This window comes from Zymoseptoria tritici, chromosome 6 (assembly GCF_000219625.1).
Source record: "Zymoseptoria tritici IPO323 chromosome 6, whole genome shotgun sequence".
NCBI lineage: Eukaryota > Fungi > Ascomycota > Dothideomycetes > Mycosphaerellales > Mycosphaerellaceae > Zymoseptoria > Zymoseptoria tritici.
The window spans coordinates 219,787-236,390 of record NC_018213.1 but is presented as its reverse complement, the minus strand read 5'-3'; the positions used below and the strand labels follow the sequence as shown (position 1 = coordinate 236,390).

Genomic DNA, 16,604 nt, shown 5'->3' with positions numbered 1-16,604 from the left:
GGTGAATATCGTCGAGGAGGGGAGGGAGGTGGCAGGGTTGGAGAGGTTTGCGGGACAGTTGGCGGAGGTTATGGGTAGGGAAGGGAGGGGAGCGGTTGTGAATGTGTTTGAGGATGTGGATGGGTTGGAGGAGGGAAGAAGAGTGGAGCTTGTGGTATCTGAGGTTCCCCGGGTTGAGAGGAGTCGATCTGATTGCTGACGTTGGGTAGATGGACATGGCCAAGAAGCTGGCTGCTCAGTACGGGGAGTCGGGAGTGAGGAGTACTGTTGTGCTGCCTGGATGTGAGTGAGATGCCAGCAGGTGGTTGTGCTTTTCCTCTGCTGACATTGGTAAGTTACTGGAGACGCCGATTCGACGGGAGCGTACGAGGAGGCGAAGACGCATATGACGGCGTTGATGAAGACCGAGAGGTACGTCTATGTTCTTCTGATCAGTCCGGCGACTGACACAGTGTAAGAGCCGCGCAACAAGCAGTCGCAAGTCCGGAACCACGGCTATACGACATTGCAAATGTGACTCTGTTCCTGGCCGGCGACATGGGAGAGAATGTGTCCGGCGCGGTCGTTGGCCTTGATGGATCGTATCGGTATTTCTGACTGCAGGGTTCAAAGCGTACAGCGCAGTACGTCAAGCATCAGATGTCAGGAACCGTCATCAGGCGCTGCAACGCCTGTATAGCAGCCGGCGAATCTTCGGCTGACGTCCTTCACGCGGTGTGAAAGCTCTCGGCCTCTGCTCTCCCGCAGCACGCTCTTCTCCCGCACCACGACCTTTACTAATCCATCGAGCTCTGAGCTCCACCTCCATTCGGCAATGGCATCATCGTCCTTTCCATGTCATTCCAAGGTCGAGTCGGCAGAAGTGTGTCGACTTTCCAGCAAGACAGACTGGCCAAGTATCTTTCTCTTCTCTCACACATTTCTTGCTCCACATCCCTCCTGAGTATACCATTCTTACACCACTAACGCAAAAGGAAGTCGACACAAGACAGCGCGCGAGACGCAGCATCAATCACCATGAAGGAAGCAGTCGTATCTGTTGGCCCAAAGGTCACCATCCGGGACAGCGACATTCCCAAACCAGAGCCTCGCCAGGTCATCATCAAGACCGTCTTTGCAGGATGCAATCCAAAGTAAGATGATGAGATATGGCATGCGTCTACAGCGGGCTGATCGTTATGCCACCATCACAGAGACTGGAAGATCGCCGAATGGATGCCGCAGATGCAGAACGTCAACCAGGGCGACGACATTGCCGGAGTCGTGCATGAGGTGGGATCCGAGGTCACGGAGTTCAAAAAGGGCGATAGAGTGGCTGCATTCCATCAGATGCTCCAGCCTGGTGGAGGCTGGGCGGAGTACAGCGTGGCCTGGGACCATACCACCTTCTTCCTCCCAGAGAAGACCAGCTTCGAGGGTATGTCAAAGATGCAAGCATGATCTAGGACACAACTCTGATACCATTGAACAGAGGGAGCGGCTATCCCGCTGGCTGCCCTTACCGCTGCGATTGGCCTCTTCGCCAGCGACAGACTCGCCCTACCAAACGTCTTCACACCTGCAACTGAGCCTATCCCACTGGTCGTCTACGGAGCCAGCAGCGCTGTCGGGAGTTACGTCCTCCAATTCGCCGCAAAGGCCAACATCCACCCACTGATCTGCATTTCCGGCCGAGCGCAGGATCACGTCGAGAAGCTCATCGATCGTTCAAAGGGAGACACGATCATCGACTATCGAAAAGGAGACGAGGCCGTGGTGGAAGGCATAAAATCGGCACTCAAAGGAAGCAAGCTGAACTACGCTTACGACGCCGTCAGCGAAAAGGGCAGTTTCCAAAACATCTGCAAGGTGTTGGAGCCGAATGGCAAGATCACACTGGTTCTGCCAGGTGCGGATTATTCGGACATTCCTAAGAGTGTACAGCAGAGCCAGACGAATGTTGGACAATCTCACGACCAGCAGAAGGATCTGGCGTATGTGTACTCCAGGCTGATCACGCGCGGACTGCAAGAGGGGTGGTTCAAGGCTCAGCCTCAGGAAGTGATTCCCGGCGGCCTGGGAGGCGTGCAGACTGGGCTGGAGCGGCTCAAGGATGGTACTGCCAGTGCGGTCAAGTATATCTACAAGATCAGCGATACCGAGGGCGTCAGTGGTTGAACGTCGGAGGCTCAATATCACGCGGTAGTGTCGAAAATTTGGTCAAGGACTTATCTTCTTTAGGCACTCATCCTCTTGGATTTCGACTGAGCTCTCCTTCCTCTGGTTCAGTCTCATTCAACGAGGTAAGATTGGCATCATCGGCATCTGGTACAGGGTAATCGAAGCGAAATATCGGTCGGGTTGAGGCTGTCGCAAAATGAAGCCAGAAACTCCGAGCTTTCGTCCCGGTGATGCTCGAATGTCGTCGGATGAGGCGGCGGGCAGTGACGAGCAAATGAATATCGTACAGGGAAGAAACGGTTTCCTTGCTCTGCTTCTACCCGGTGCGAGCGATACTCGCGCCGGAAATTGCAGCAATTAATCGATGCTCAGAAGCATGGCTTCTAATAATCCCACTGGAAGGCACTTGTCGTCAACCCTTGTTCCCGGGGAAGCCTCGTGTTTGGTAACTTTGGTTTACAGGGGATGGGACGGTTGCGCAAACACCGAAAATCCGTGCGAGGATCCAAGGGCCTGCTAATGATGTGATAAGCGACCGTCGACCTCATCACAACATCTACCTTCTCGTGCCACTCCGCTGACATCTGCATCCCAATGACAATTGCGCGCACTGCATGCACGCGATGGACATCAAACGGAGCCTTGCAATGGTCGGCGCCATCTTCTCCATTCTTCTATCGAGCCTCGTTACTGCGGTATCCGCCGACAATGGATGGACCGAGAACTGTTCTCACGTCATCGACAAAGATGTAGTCATATTCGGAGGAGGCGGATCGGGCGCTCAAGCTGCTGTGCGGCTTCGGGAGGATTACAACAAAACTGTTGTTGTGATCGAGAAGCAGTGTAACTTGGTATGTCTCTCTCCCATAGTTGCATTGGTCTCTCAACAACAACATGCTAATGCCAGATCCGCACAGGGCGGTCACGTCGAGACATACATCGACTCCATCTCTGGCAAACCCTTTGATTACGGCGTCGAGTCCTACACGGAATATGGCGGCGCCAAAGGTTTCTTTGCACGATTCAACATCACTCTGGTCAAGACAATGTATCACCCTATCAACACAACCTACATCGACTTCCTCACTGGCGATCCCCTCCCACTGTACCATGATCCCCAGCCGCCTGCCTTCGTAGCAGCACTGAAAAGCTACCTCACCCTCGCGGAAAAGTACGAGAACATCACATTTCCCTCCTTTGTGAACTTTCCCTCGCCTCCTGATATCCCCGCGGAGCTTTTGCTTCCCTTCAAGACCATAGCGGAGACCTACAAGCTGGAAGCTGCATTGCCGCTCATTTTCGAAGGTACCGGCTGGGGATTGGGCGATATAAGCACAGCTCCACTGCTGGACATCCTACAGGAGTTGCCCGCCGTTCTGACCAGAGCTTTCTTGGGAGAACTCGCGAGCTGGGTTCCAGAAAGCGGGAGTAATCAGGAACTGTACGACCGCATCGGCGCTCTCTTGTCCTCCGACGTCTTGTACGACGCGACAATCATCTCGACTCGTCGATCAGACGATGGAGTCCAAGTCTTGGTTTCCGACGCACACGGCGAACAAACATTGATCCGCGCACGGAAACTTCTGGTCTCCATCGCACTCACCGACGACAACCTCCCACTCCTCGATCTCTCTCCCAACGAAGAAGAAATCTTCAGCACATGGGCTCCTGACAATATATACTGCGGTATCGTCTCCGGTCCTGCGCTCCCCGTCAACGGATCCCTCGTCAACATTGCTTCCGGAGCCGTGCCGGAGAACTACACCGTATTTCCCACGCCGCCGTTCGTGGTCCGGTTCCAATATTCTGGGGACAACAATTTTCGGGTCTTGGCTACCGGAACGGAGACGTACACCGAGGACTTGGCCAGACAGCTTATTGTTGACACGTATGAGGAAATCACCGAGGATGTGCGTGGAGATGGACCTGTGGACCATTTGGATATCAAAGCCTTTTCCGCCCACCGAACGACGTCCTTTCACGTTCCCGAGGATAAGGTCCGAGACGGATTCTATGGAAATCTGACGGCGCTTCAGGGTGGGAGGAGTACCTGGTTCACGGGTCGTGCTTGGGGAGGACAGTATTCGACGACGTTGTGGGGGTTCAATGATCAGTGGCTTTTGCCTCGCTTGGTGGCTGATCTTGAGGCAGGGTCTTGAGAAAAGAAGGCGAAGTGTCAGGAACTCCGTCTGTTCTTGCGGGGGCATGTTATGTCTCAAGGAGAGGCGGGTATTTCACGCATGTATTATAGGTTTTCCGTTTGTACTCTGTAGACTAGGTCGAAGCGTTTCAATTTGAATGCGGTCAAATATTTCAGCACAATCAGTGATATCGACGCAGAAGCAGAGTTTTGATTGATCCGCCATCGAGTTGGATCTGGATGGCAACGAAAGACATTTTACACAGTTTGTACTGCGATGTGCAACGATAACATATGTTGCAGCAAACGTGGTCTCACGTTTGTGCGCCTCGTCAGATATCTCTGCGCAGACACTGTCACGAGTGCGTAAGTCTGAGACGGCAAACTTATTCCTTGAAGTGGGGCTCGGCGGGAAATTCCCTAAATAGGAAGTTGCTGACGAATTGCGGGTTTTTAATCACAACTTGTACTATTGTCGTTGAACTCGAATGCGACCACGTACAAAAGGGGGATCGAGGTCAGGCCTTCGTGCTGTCCGGGAGACACGGCGCGAAAATCCGTTTCAACATCGTCATCGCCCTTCGAAAGGGGTCCGCCCAAAATCGATCCAGGACCATAAAATTGGATTCAGAGGGCACAAAACATGATCCTAAGAAGCCAAAAGATGCTCCACGAGGGCAAAAAGAGTCTCCCAACGCGGGATCGAACCGCGGACATTCAGCCAGGAAACCGGCAAAGCACGGCGCAGCCGGGCTTTGTCGGTTTTCTGACGTTATTTGGATGCCAAACAGTCATGCAACATACTATCAGTCGACGCCGCGTCGAATGCAACACCCGGAAAGTTCGTACTACGTCGGACCATTTCACAAGAATGGTTCGCATAGAGGGGTAGAGATTGGTGCAGATCCCGTTTTCGGATTAGTGGATTTCTTAGCGTCAGCACACCAAAACACTCTTAACACTCTACGCCCGCCGCAGGCGCAACAAAAAAGCACCACGCAGTGGCCGCCGGAGGCATTAAAGGCCCGCTGCCAGGCGATATGTTCACTTTCACACTCATACAAAGCCCGCCGCAGGCGCAAAAGAAAAGCTCCACGCAGTGGCCGCCGGAGGCAAAAGGCCCGCTGCCAGGCGAATTCCTTCACTAACATCTGGATCCTTTGACTTGCAGTACACTCGACATGGGATGTATGTCTGGTATATGTCAAGGCAATCGCTCATCATGTTGGTGATGGTCCACCGAGAGATGCGTGGGCAAAGTCCTCGTCGCGTGTCGCGCAACGCGTCGAATTTGGTGAGTGCAAAGCAAAAGCAATGACCAGCAGTTTTCCCGACGGCAAGGTGCCTCCCCGTAATGCGTGACCGGATCCCCACGAATGCGACGCCCTTCTGCATACGAACACAATCATGGCAACAACGACGAGACGAGAAGCGACATGCGAATGCGCACATGCGAACGCGCTGGCTTCAAAGTCATGCATCCGAACGCGCTGGCTTCAAAATCATGCCTCGACCGACTTCGCAGTCATGCCTCGACCGACTTCCAGATCGAAAGAACGCCGACAGCCACCTCCGAAGAATGCTGTGACCCGAGCTCACTCTCCGCCACTCCCACAGCGCGTTGTCAAATGCACCTCGATTAGTTGGACCAAGGCGGGATGTCGCAGAAAGAGACGGTGTCTGCTGGGTGAAGGCGAGATATGGCACATTGCAAGAGGTGCTGGGTGAAGGGGAGATATGGCATGTGGGAGGTGCTGGGTGAGGGCGACGTGCGTCGTGTCGCTGGAAATACTGGGTGAGGGTGAGATACACCGTGTCGCTGCAAGTGCCGGGTGAAGGGGAGATATGGCACATTGCAAGACGTGCCGGGTGCAGGGGAGATATGGCACATTGCAAGACGTGCCGGGTGAAGACGAGATATGGCACATCGCAAGACGTGCCGGGTGAAGACGAGATACAGCGTGTCGCTGGCGGTGCTGGGTGAGGGTGAGACAAGGCGTGTTGCCCGCCGCCGCTGGAGTGGAGATGATGCTCCCCCTGAGGACAAGATACCACACAACGCCGACGGCTCCTCCTGGCTGGATGGAGGCGAGATACGGACGCCGCAGAAGATGTCCTGGGTGAGATATGTCAGCTTGCTGGCGATTCCTTTGCAACCATCACCGCCGACGAACCATGCTCCGATTGAGGGGGAGATCTAGGCATACCGGACGACTATACCCACGCTCTCTCGGAACGGTCCAGCGACTGAGCCGCCACTCCGATAACTGGTAGTGTCTTCCTTGTTGCCATTCCGGAGAGCGGAAATCGAGTCACTTGCGCTGCCAGCCGTACACGTACGGATACATGGACGTCGGTCTGCCAGCTTATTTCCGCGGACAGCTATGTTGGCATCATGCCAGCCCTTTCGGGCGTACAGGTCAATTGACATGCCCGCTTATCTGGACGGACAGCTACGGTGGTATGCCAGCTTGTTCACGTGGACAGTTCGTCGGCACGCCAGCTCACACAGGCGTACAGGTACGCTGACATGCCAGCTTAAATGGCCGTACATGTCACTTGGCATGCCGGTCTATTCAGGCTATATGCATGTTGCCCGGCAAGCTCATCTAGTCTGGCTGGCTGGCTGTGTAGCAACGAGACATGGCCTATCAGAGAAGGAGGTCTCGCCGTCGCAAAACCTGCTGTGGCCGAGGGCGATGCATGGCACATCCTCGACATCTAGGTGGTAGAAGGAGACATAACCTGCCGTCTTCCGGTGCTGGCTACCATTGCCGATGCCGACGCCCCCACCATTGGAAACAATGCTCTCGGTGAAGACGAGATATGGCACACCTGCTGGCGCCGGTCTTCACTGGCTGGGCGAGAGTGAGACATGGCAGATTGCACAGGAGATTTTTCGGGCTTCACACGGACGAAAAGTGACTCATTGCTACCGCGCTTCTGGACACGATGAGATGTAGCATGTTGTCGATGGAGCTTCCTGACGTCGCCGTGGTCACCGCGCAGGACGACGTGCTGGGTGAGGGCGGAGGCGAGATCTGGCACATTGCAGAGGGTGCTTCCCGTTGTTGTCGCCACGGAGGACGAGGTGCTGGGTGAGGGTGAGGGCAAGATTTGGCGCATTGCAGAGAACGCTTCCCGCTGTCACCCACCGACGGGAACAACGTGCTGGGTGAGGGCGAGATTTGGCACATTGCTGAGAGTGCTTCCTGCCGTTGTAGCGGCCGCCGTCCCCAATTGGCTGGTCTTTTCAGTGCTGGGTGGTGGAGACTACGCAGAAGCAAGGATCTGACCAAGAGGTGAAGCACTGCTGGCGGGCGAACATTACGACGAGACAGACCTTGGATGCTTGAGAGAAGGAGGCGGGAGCTGGCGAGGACTCTGGAGAGACATGACTTCGACGTTCGGCCGCAGGAGTAGCAGAGCTCGTTGGTGGAGATACCGACGGCCGCCCACCCACGACCGAGTCACTGCGAACCCTCTTATCTGACTGTATCACGTTCGCGATGGCATCCTTCCTGCTTCTGGATCCCAGTGCTCCGAGCTCCTGACGAGGAGAGTGGGATGGACCGCGAAAGTGCACTACAGAACGGCAAGCAGCGCTAGACGGGGCACTGTTTCACGATCAAAGAGCAAGATACCACATGGTTGCAACAAATCTCTAATGCTGTGGAAGTGCACTACCTCCGAATGCGGATTCAGGCCAAAGCGAATGCCCGGCGAAGACTACGGATAAGCAATGCATCAGGAGTGCGTTGCGCTTGCGCACATTGATGAACATTCGCTCATATCACGAAGCTCGGATCTCCGGAAACATCGGCATATGCTGTGATTCTGCCCTGGAAACGCTCGCATTGCTACCCTGCCTATGCTATCGACGTATCAGAAATTGAGTCACGGATTCATCTCCGGTGTCACCCGCATCCCGGCAGTGCGATACTGCCGTTCTTTTGAGGCTGACTCTCGCTTCGGTGGCGGCCCGTCCGTTGCAAACGACGAAAGCAGGCTAAGCGGCAATCCCAGCAATGTCCCTTCATGGCTGACGTTCTCCTCGGCGATCTTCAGGCAGCACGACGTGGCACTTGATGCGACCTTGCAAGCAAGAACAGCTTCTTGCTCAGTCAAGCACATCGTTTGGATGCATCGGACCATTGGTTTTGTCAGCGATTGTGCAAGTTCGCGCGGCCTGCTTCTGCAAACGCCATTCCCGGCAGTGTGCTTGTCAGGTGTCACAACCGCCGTGCAGATCTGACGTTGCGTTGGCACACGTGACCCAGAACTTTCGATCGCCAAACGCTCAGTAGAAACGGCCTTCGTCTCGAACAAGCAGCAACATCGTGGCCCTTGATCTCAGCTGGAGTACGGCCATATTGTTCGCATCGAGATGGCGATTGCTTCCTAGCGGACAATTGCGTACCATCGAATTACGTAGAGATTGGTCGTCTCTCAATCGATTCGTTTGGCAGTCGACAAACGCGATCAACGGCTTCTCACCTTCAGCCCGATGCTGCATGGTTCGATGTCCCGTCATCAGCGTGCACTCCACCTCCTTCTCATCTCGGTCGTACGCCGGGAACGGGACGCTATCGTTGAGTCAAGCTGTGCTGCAGTTGTGGAAAGATTGGGTCACCAGGCCATGCTTTGCGCCATACTTCTTGTGCCTGTCTACATGGTCGTAGCCTTCATACTCTGTCATTGGCAGAATTCATCTCAGTCAGGGCTTGTGCCTTGTCCTCCTCTGGGATGGACACTCAAATCGGTCCTGTGCAATCGCTCGTTCGGCTCTGCCCGACGGATATTTGAAAGAGCAGGGTGCCGTGGTACATTGCTCACATCAATCGCATTCCGTTTACCAGGGCTGCCCGCTGCACTGTTCTCGTCGTTTGGCCTCAATGTGCATGTCGGCTTCCTGCAAGACCAGGGCAATGGATGATGTGGCCTCCAATGTGCCTTTCGACTGGCTTACCGTCTGTTTGTGGAATCCACATCGCGATGCATTGGCTACTGACAGCTGCAGGCTGATGTCCGTTGAAAACATCAGGAGGTCGTGCTTCTGTGGGCTCCTCTTGCTCCCATCTGACCTTCTCTGAATCTTTTCCCAAGCTCTTCCCCCAATTCTCCAATCCCCAATACCTTCCAGATTCCAAAAAAAAATCGCTCTCACTACCATACGTTCCCACCACGCTCATCAAAATCGTACCATCCCATCGTCTTGCCTACCTGCACTCGAGATCCTTCCAGATTTCAAACAATCGCTCTCACTACCACACGTTCCCACCACGCTCGTCAAAATCGTACCATCCCATCGTCTTGCCTACCTGCACTCGAGAGCTACTCCAATCATGTCGTCGTTCAAGATCACCAGCGGTGATACTACCACCATGGCCAACAACGCTCTTCGAGCCCTCTCGAAGCACAACCCCGACAAGCCTTTCCCGGTCTGCAAGGAGAAAGCCGATCCCAACAACTCGATGAAAGGCAACTTCTACGGCATCGAGGTGAAGAACCTCTACGTCGCCCTCATGACCTCTGATTTGTGGGATGAGTTCGCGAACAAGTGGCAGCAGTTCAATGTGCCGAAGCCGGAGGAGTGTGAGGCTGGTTATCGCATCTCGCAGGCCGCCTTCTGGCCCGACAAGGAGGATGCGGAGACTTCTGGCGTCGTCGTTCACGCAGCTGACCAACAAGCCGATTGTGTGGCTGACACGGCCTTCACGCGATTGATGGTAAGTCGCTTTACCCCTCGAGCCTAGCGAAATGCTTACCGTACTTCAGTATCTCTCAAACAAGAAGGCTGCCAAGGCTCACGCGACCTTCAACAAGAAGCATCCCGCCAACCAGGATGATTCTGACGCTGGCTCGCAAGCCTCGACTCCGATCGGCTCTCCTGCTGGGACTGGCTCTCCTGCTGGGGACGATGGCGACTCTCTGATGGACATCGACGACCAGCCCGATCTCGAGCCGAACACTGACAACACCGACATTCATCCCATCCCATCCGCTTGGACGGTGCCGAAGACATTCCGCCTCACCCGTGACTGGGATATGTGGCCATCCGCCGGTGTCCTGCCCAACGAAGTCAGCAACTGCCAGCAGGCGCAGTATGGCATCCTCGCGGACGTCGTCTTTGAGACCATGAAGGTAAGTTCGTTTGTGCGCCGATGTATTTGACTCATTCGCTGACATCCACGGTAGGTTGAGGTCAAGAAAGCCAAGAACGTCACCGGCAACACCTTGCTGGGCGATCAGAGCGAAGCCATCACCGATCTTGCAGCCGATTCGGGCGCTCAGAGTGTGTACTTACCTCTTCTCGATGCATTCGAGAATGCTGGCAACAAGCTCCGCAAGCGTACTACCGCCAACATTGTCGACGAGGCTCAAGTCTTCATCGACTTCGTGCTGAGCTGGGATGGGTCGAAGTCGTACCACAACGACGAGGGTCAAGCTAAGCAGGTTCGTATATGTTCCTTTACGTTGGAGGTCTTTGCTGACAAAAGAAACAGTTCGATACCGAGATCCAACAGTTCACCGAGGATCAGTTCCCTCGCCTCTTCGTGACTCTTTGCAAGCAGCAAGCTGTGGTCGAGCGTGCCAACGCTCGTGGTTCTGTCGCTGGCAGTGTTGCCTCCACGACTCAGAGTCTTGATGACGACGTGTCCTTGGAGGGTAGCATCGATGCCGCCGTCGCTCCGGCTAGTGTTGGCTCTGGCTCTCGCGGCGGGCTTGGTCGTGGTCGTGGTCGTGGTGGGCCTGGTAGCCGTGGCGGGCGTGGCAGCCGTGGTGGGCGTGGCAGTCGTGGTGGGCGTGGCAGCCGTGGTGGGCGTGGTGGAGCTCGCGGTGGCAACCAGTCCGCCCCTGCCGTTCCATCTTCTCTCAACGAGGGTTCGCGTCGTAGCAAGCGCCGCCGTGTCGTCAGTGATGACGAGGACGAGGAGGAGGAGCACGACACCAGCAGGCAGAAGACGTCTGAGTGAGGCCTTTTGCCATGCTTCACACGGCGGGGCTTGATATGGACGGAAGATGTCGTTGACGGGAGTAGCACTCATGAGATCATGTTTACTGAAAATGGAGCTGGAAATGGCGGAAATGGCAGACGGGTAGCAACATCTGGCATGTAGAATATCGCATCATGAATACTAAAGAGGTGTTCCCCAATCTGGTGCACGTTCATGTTTTGAAAGTTCGTCCTGCAATGCAAGAGATCTTTGTATCCGATGCACCTTCTCTTCACCATGGAGCTCCGCGCGAAAGGCGGGCCAGAGATCAACGATGTTCTTGATGGAGCTATATACCTCCGTGCTTCCGCCGTAACTGCACCACCCAAGCCAACCGAGCGATACCTGTACGGTGAAAGTTGCGAGGAGTATTGGGGAGACGTGCATTAGGATCGTTGCTCTCATGGTCCTGTCGGCAATGTGTCTCTACGCTGTCGTGTGATGTACATTGACATCGTTGCTCTCACGGTCCTGTCGGCAATGTGTCTCTACGCCGTCGTGTGATATGCACCGCACGAGGTGGGCCTGATTAGTCGGGTTTGGAGTGTTGCACTTTGAGCGGAGGGATGGATGTACTACTTGAGCCACGACATGACTTCGATTGGCGGCATTGCCCTATCAAGTGTCGTCAAAATTTCATTCGAGATGTGTGTAAGAGTCTATCCAGTCCAATGAAACACAAACGAAATCGTTAAACAGCCGTCAGCGCACCCATGCCCACTCGTCTCCAAGACCAGTTCTTGTCCGGCACCACATCAACCCCTCACTCCGCTCCAACCTCAGCCCCACCAGTCTCATTCTCATCGTCCACCGCATCATCAGCCGCGTTGACAGCGTCGTCGATGCTGTCAGCCCACTGGAAGTTGAGATCCTCGAGGCGCTGACGCAGGACCGCAATCGTTCTGAGCCTCGACTTGCTCACGTATGCCTTCCCAGAAGTACCACCTGTCTCGTCGGGCATCACATTGTGCTGGCGTAGAGCCGCATCGGCGGCGCCGGCGATGAAAGCTCTCTGTTGCTGGAGAATGTCTGCAACAGCGCCATGGATGCCTTCTTCGTGTTGCTTCCACAGAGCAGTGTGGGTCAATTTGTCGTTGGTTGGCAGACGGAGGATCGCCTTGGACTTGTCTTTCGAGGTTTCGGTGACTTCCAGATCGCCCGTAGCTGTCAGGTTTCGCGGATGGATGAGATCGCTGTCTGGCACAGATTCCGGGTCGACGGGTGCGACGTATCCGATGTCTCCAGTGTCCTTCTTCTTGGTTGTCTTGACGGCACTGGTGCGCTCGAGCTTCGGATCGAATTCGCGGCTGAAGAGACCAGCGCGAGCGGCGCCGAGGAGATGCTCGTCCGACTGCGTGACCTTCTCGTGGGCATGCTTCAAGAGAGCCGATCCCGTGCCGACATACTCGCAACTCTCTTCGAACGGGCACTTGGTGTTGGAGTCCCTGTACATGCGCAGGAACTTGTTCCTCGGAGTGTGGAATTCCTGGCCAAGGTGCTGTTTCAGCTTCCCGGCCTTCCACAATTTTCCCTTGTAGTTTGCAGGAGACACCTTCTTGGCCTTCTTGGGTTCCTCGGCCTTGGCCTTTCCCTTGCCTTTGCCCTTGGACTTGGCCGTTGTGGCTGTCGATGCTCCAGTAGCTGCTTGAGACTCGTTGGCATCGGCGCCATCGCCATCGCCGTCGCCGACATCACCATCACCGCCTGCGCCATCATCATCATCATCATCATCATCCATCGACTCCAATTCAGGAACGGTCTCGTCGGCCTCGCACAAACGACAGGTCATGGTACCAGTGAAGAGATCCTCCTGGTTGCACATGAGATCCAGAAGTGCCTTACCGGCAGCCGAGATAGCTACTACTTCATGATCAGGTGCCTTCTCCTCGGAATCCTCCGCTGGCCTGGACTGGAATCCTGGCACTTCGATCGAGCTGGCGTCTTCTTCGTCGAGAAGCTCTCCTTCGGCAGCGGCTCGGGCATTGGCTCGGATATCTGCCAGATCGGACACCTCGTAATCGTCCTGCAAGACTTCGGCGTCCGTATTCGAGTTCTCCTTGCGAGCTGCGGCAGCAGCCGTGCGAAGCGCCTCACCTCGAATAGCCGCGTTCGCTCGGGCTTCGTCGGCGACCTCGGTGAGCAATTTTTGCAGACGGCCAGGCTCCTTCGCATCCCGAGTACGGCGCTCGATCTCTTCGAATGTCAAGTTCTTGGCGACCGTGTCGAGCTCAACCTTCTGAAAGGCAAGTGCGCCCTGAATTCGCAGGCTCCGACGGATGTTGTGAAGATTGCGGGCAGCGGTATTGGCGGTTTCTTGCAGAGTCTCATTGTCCGGAGATCCTGCGGCGGCAAGGCTTGCGCGTTGTTCGTCTTTGCTGGCTTGCTGATATGCCTGGAACAAGTCAGTGGAACGTTCAAGCGTGAAAGGAACGGAAGCGTTCGTCGAAGAAAACTCACCTCGTCATCTTGAATGTACCGCTTGATCCACACATCCTTGTTTCTCGTGGCACGCTCGATACGATTGATGCAAACACCTGGAATTCGTCAGTCAAGGGCGATACAGATCCACGTTCAATGCGCAGCGAACGTACTGTCGATCAGTTCCTCGACCGTTGCTCGATCCCTGCCCATTGCAATGCTGGTCACGTCGACAGCAACAGAGGCTTGATCGTACGATGTCTCGAACGTGCGAGATTGCATTTCATGGCCTAGAAGGCCTCTCGCTGCGTCGGCATTGATGGCGTCTTTGAAATTCGTTCCTATTCGGTATCAGTACATCTCGAAAGCTTGTGAAAGCGTCAATGCGAATGTGAGGCGGCAGGGATAGATAGAAATGAGAATCGCCGAGGAGATCTTGAGCCAGACGATGAAAGAAAGGTGAGAAGCGCGCTGCATCAACGGACAGAAGCAGATCATGGAAAAAGGTCTCGCATGACGCCATTGACTTCGAGAGTCTGTGGTGCGAGGCAATGGTATGGTTTGGCATGCAGCGGTGGGGATGGGATGCGATGTGCTCTCGCACGTCGACGGTGTTTGTGAAGGTCTGTAGTGGGATGGAACAGCGTGGTTGTGCATGCAGCGGCAGAGATGGGGTGCGATGTGCTCTCGCACGTCGACTGTGTTTCTGAAGGTCTGTGGTGGGATGGAACAGCGTGGTTTTTCATGCAGCGGCAGAGATGGGGTGCGATGTGCTCTCGCACGTCGACTGTGTTTCTGAAGGTCTGTGGTGGGATGGAACAGCGTGGTTTTTCATGCAGCGGCAGAGATGGGGTGCGATGTGCACTCGCACGTCGACGGTGTTTCTGAAGGTCTGTGGTGGAAGGGAATGGTGCAGTTTTGTAGGAAGCGGTGGAAAGGAAGTTTGAGTGAACGGGAAGTGGAGAAGACTCACCTGCAGAGCGACGCCAGGCATACAGCGTAATACCAGCAGGGAGTCCGAACGAGAGGCAAGCGCGCTGCATGTAATTGGAGATAGCATTGGACGCTGCTGGACGCTTTTGCAGCTCGAGGCCCTGTTTCACGCCGCTATCGTTAGCTTTCGATGTGGATGCAGCAAGGGTGACGAACTTACCTTGGGCGAGCTTGCAAACACGATCGGCAAGTCGCGAGCTTCGGGCTTGAAAGTGATGTTGACTTTGTCATCGTTGCAAAGTTCTTCCACCGTGTTGTAGTCTTGAAGAAGACCGCGTCGCAACGCCAGTGCCAACAAGCGGTGGCCAAGAGAGTACGCGACATCCTCAGCGAATCGAGGACCAGCACAGGTGAAGCGGAGAGGCTTGAGGTTCTCGTTGCGATAGCCCTTCAAGTACTTGAACAAGACCTTCGCTGAGAAGTTGTTAGGACCAACTCGCTTCACATGAACATCACCCCACGTAAGGCACTGGTTGCCGTAGAATTTGGCCGCTCCGATCGTGCCCGGACGAACGCCACAGACGTAGGCGAGTAGCCACGCGATATGCTGTTGTTGCGCATTCTCCGCGTTGTACGATGTGTACTGGTCATGCTCGAGGAGATTGATCATGTCGAGCTTGGTGAGGTAGATCTTCTCTTCCGTCACCATGGCCATGTTTTCGGCCCGATAGGCGTGGTGGAGAGCCTCTTGCGATGCGTTCCAGAGGTCTGCGTGATGTTAGCTCACGCCTCGAGCACAGAAGACGAAGGCGATCTCGATGGAATCGAAGTTACGTGGAATGTTGACTTGGAGGACAGCGGCATGGAGGGAGAGTGGTTGTCTGAGATGGAGGAACGGTATAGAAAGAGGCAGAGCCGCGAAGGCAGAGATGGAGGTGAACTCCAGTCAGGTGATATGACTCCTCACGACCACAAGCCCCTTCGAAGAAGGCAATCTCGAAAGGTAGCAGCACGATGTAGGACGATGTTCGCGCGAAGCGGCTTGGATGCAGAGTGATCGTGCGAGATGGTTGCGAAACGGAGGTGGATGGTGTAATCAACTCACCTTTGCGCGAAACGTCGTCGGCGCACTTCTTGTTGATCCAAAAAATCATGGACTGTCGACGCTGGATGAGAGTGCTGAACTTGATGGAGGCGGACTTGTAAGAGCGAGGGGCAATCTCTTTGGCGCACATTCGGATATACGCGCGAAGGTTGGCCTCGACCACATCACTGCCTGATGAAGATAAAGGTGTCAGCGATTGCAACCACAAGGTAATCAACCAGGGCCTCCCGTTGTGCTTGCTGTCTTTCCACGACGTTGGCCGCTGTGGGCAGCTTCTGTCGAGAGCTTGGAGGTGGAGGAAGTACACGACCACAGATAGACTCACCCCAGAGCTTCTCATCGCTTATCTCCTGGCCAGCCATCTTCGCCATCCCAACGATGTACGCGGTGAATTCTTCCAAGTTTTGCTGGCGGCGTTTCTGAGTTCCGGGAGCGGCGAAGTCGAATTTGTATGAGTCCCGGGACTTCTCGAATGCGTCCTTGGCGGCGGCGGACAGTTCTGGGTCCTGATCTGGGTCTATTGAAGTTAGCAATCACATTTCAACTCCAGCTGAGGAGCGTGTATTCATACTCTCTGACCATCTGTTCAATCTCTCGCCCAGACTAGCCGGTTGGCCGATGCTGCGCCTCTTTGGCCCCATGGTTGGTAACGCGGATGTAGGAGATGAAGTAGGGAAGAAAGAAGTGTGCAATGTTCAGTGTGCTCGAGAAGAAATTTCGACGAGCGAGTGTCGAGTGGAGAGTCCAGACAGGTATAGGAGGAAAGTCCATCCACCGATATGCAAGACAGGGCTGTGGAAGAGTACTCCGACCTCACCGCCTTCCTTCACGTCTAACATGCGCATTTCAT

General features: G+C 55.0%; 4 protein-coding genes across 4 annotated transcripts; 3 read left to right on the top strand and 1 right to left on the bottom strand.

Moving 5' to 3' along the window:
* Window positions 1–949: 949 nt before the first annotated feature.
* On the top strand, window positions 950–2,157 carry MYCGRDRAFT_72733 (uncharacterized protein; the record flags this gene model as incomplete). The annotated part of the gene is made up of 3 exons (XM_003851937.1): window positions 950–1,133; window positions 1,194–1,417; window positions 1,472–2,157. 3 exons carry the CDS (start codon window positions 1,018–1,020, stop codon window positions 2,155–2,157), a joined length of 1,026 nt encoding a protein of 341 aa, XP_003851985.1.
* Window positions 2,158–2,807: 650 nt separating this feature from the next.
* Window positions 2,808–4,319, top strand: MYCGRDRAFT_72728 (amino oxidase; the record flags this gene model as incomplete). Its single annotated transcript, XM_003851938.1, has 2 exons — window positions 2,808–3,011; window positions 3,078–4,319. 2 exons carry the CDS (start codon window positions 2,808–2,810, stop codon window positions 4,317–4,319), a joined length of 1,446 nt encoding a protein of 481 aa, XP_003851986.1.
* Window positions 4,320–9,684: 5,365 nt separating this feature from the next.
* On the top strand, window positions 9,685–11,277 carry MYCGRDRAFT_93641 (uncharacterized protein; the record flags this gene model as incomplete). The annotated part of the gene is made up of 4 exons (XM_003851939.1): window positions 9,685–10,029; window positions 10,079–10,444; window positions 10,499–10,756; window positions 10,807–11,277. The coding sequence occupies 4 exons, from the start codon at window positions 9,685–9,687 to the stop codon at window positions 11,275–11,277; spliced, it is 1,440 nt and encodes a 479-aa protein (XP_003851987.1).
* A 784-nt stretch (window positions 11,278–12,061) lies between these two features.
* Window positions 12,062–16,395, bottom strand: MYCGRDRAFT_109711 (uncharacterized protein; the record flags this gene model as incomplete). The annotated part of the gene is made up of 8 exons (XM_003851295.1): window positions 12,062–13,690; window positions 13,756–13,832; window positions 13,890–14,057; window positions 14,690–14,810; window positions 14,870–15,417; window positions 15,755–15,925; window positions 16,080–16,265; window positions 16,326–16,395. The coding sequence occupies 8 exons, from the start codon at window positions 16,393–16,395 to the stop codon at window positions 12,062–12,064; spliced, it is 2,970 nt and encodes a 989-aa protein (XP_003851343.1).
* Between the last annotated feature and the right edge of the window lie 209 nt (window positions 16,396–16,604).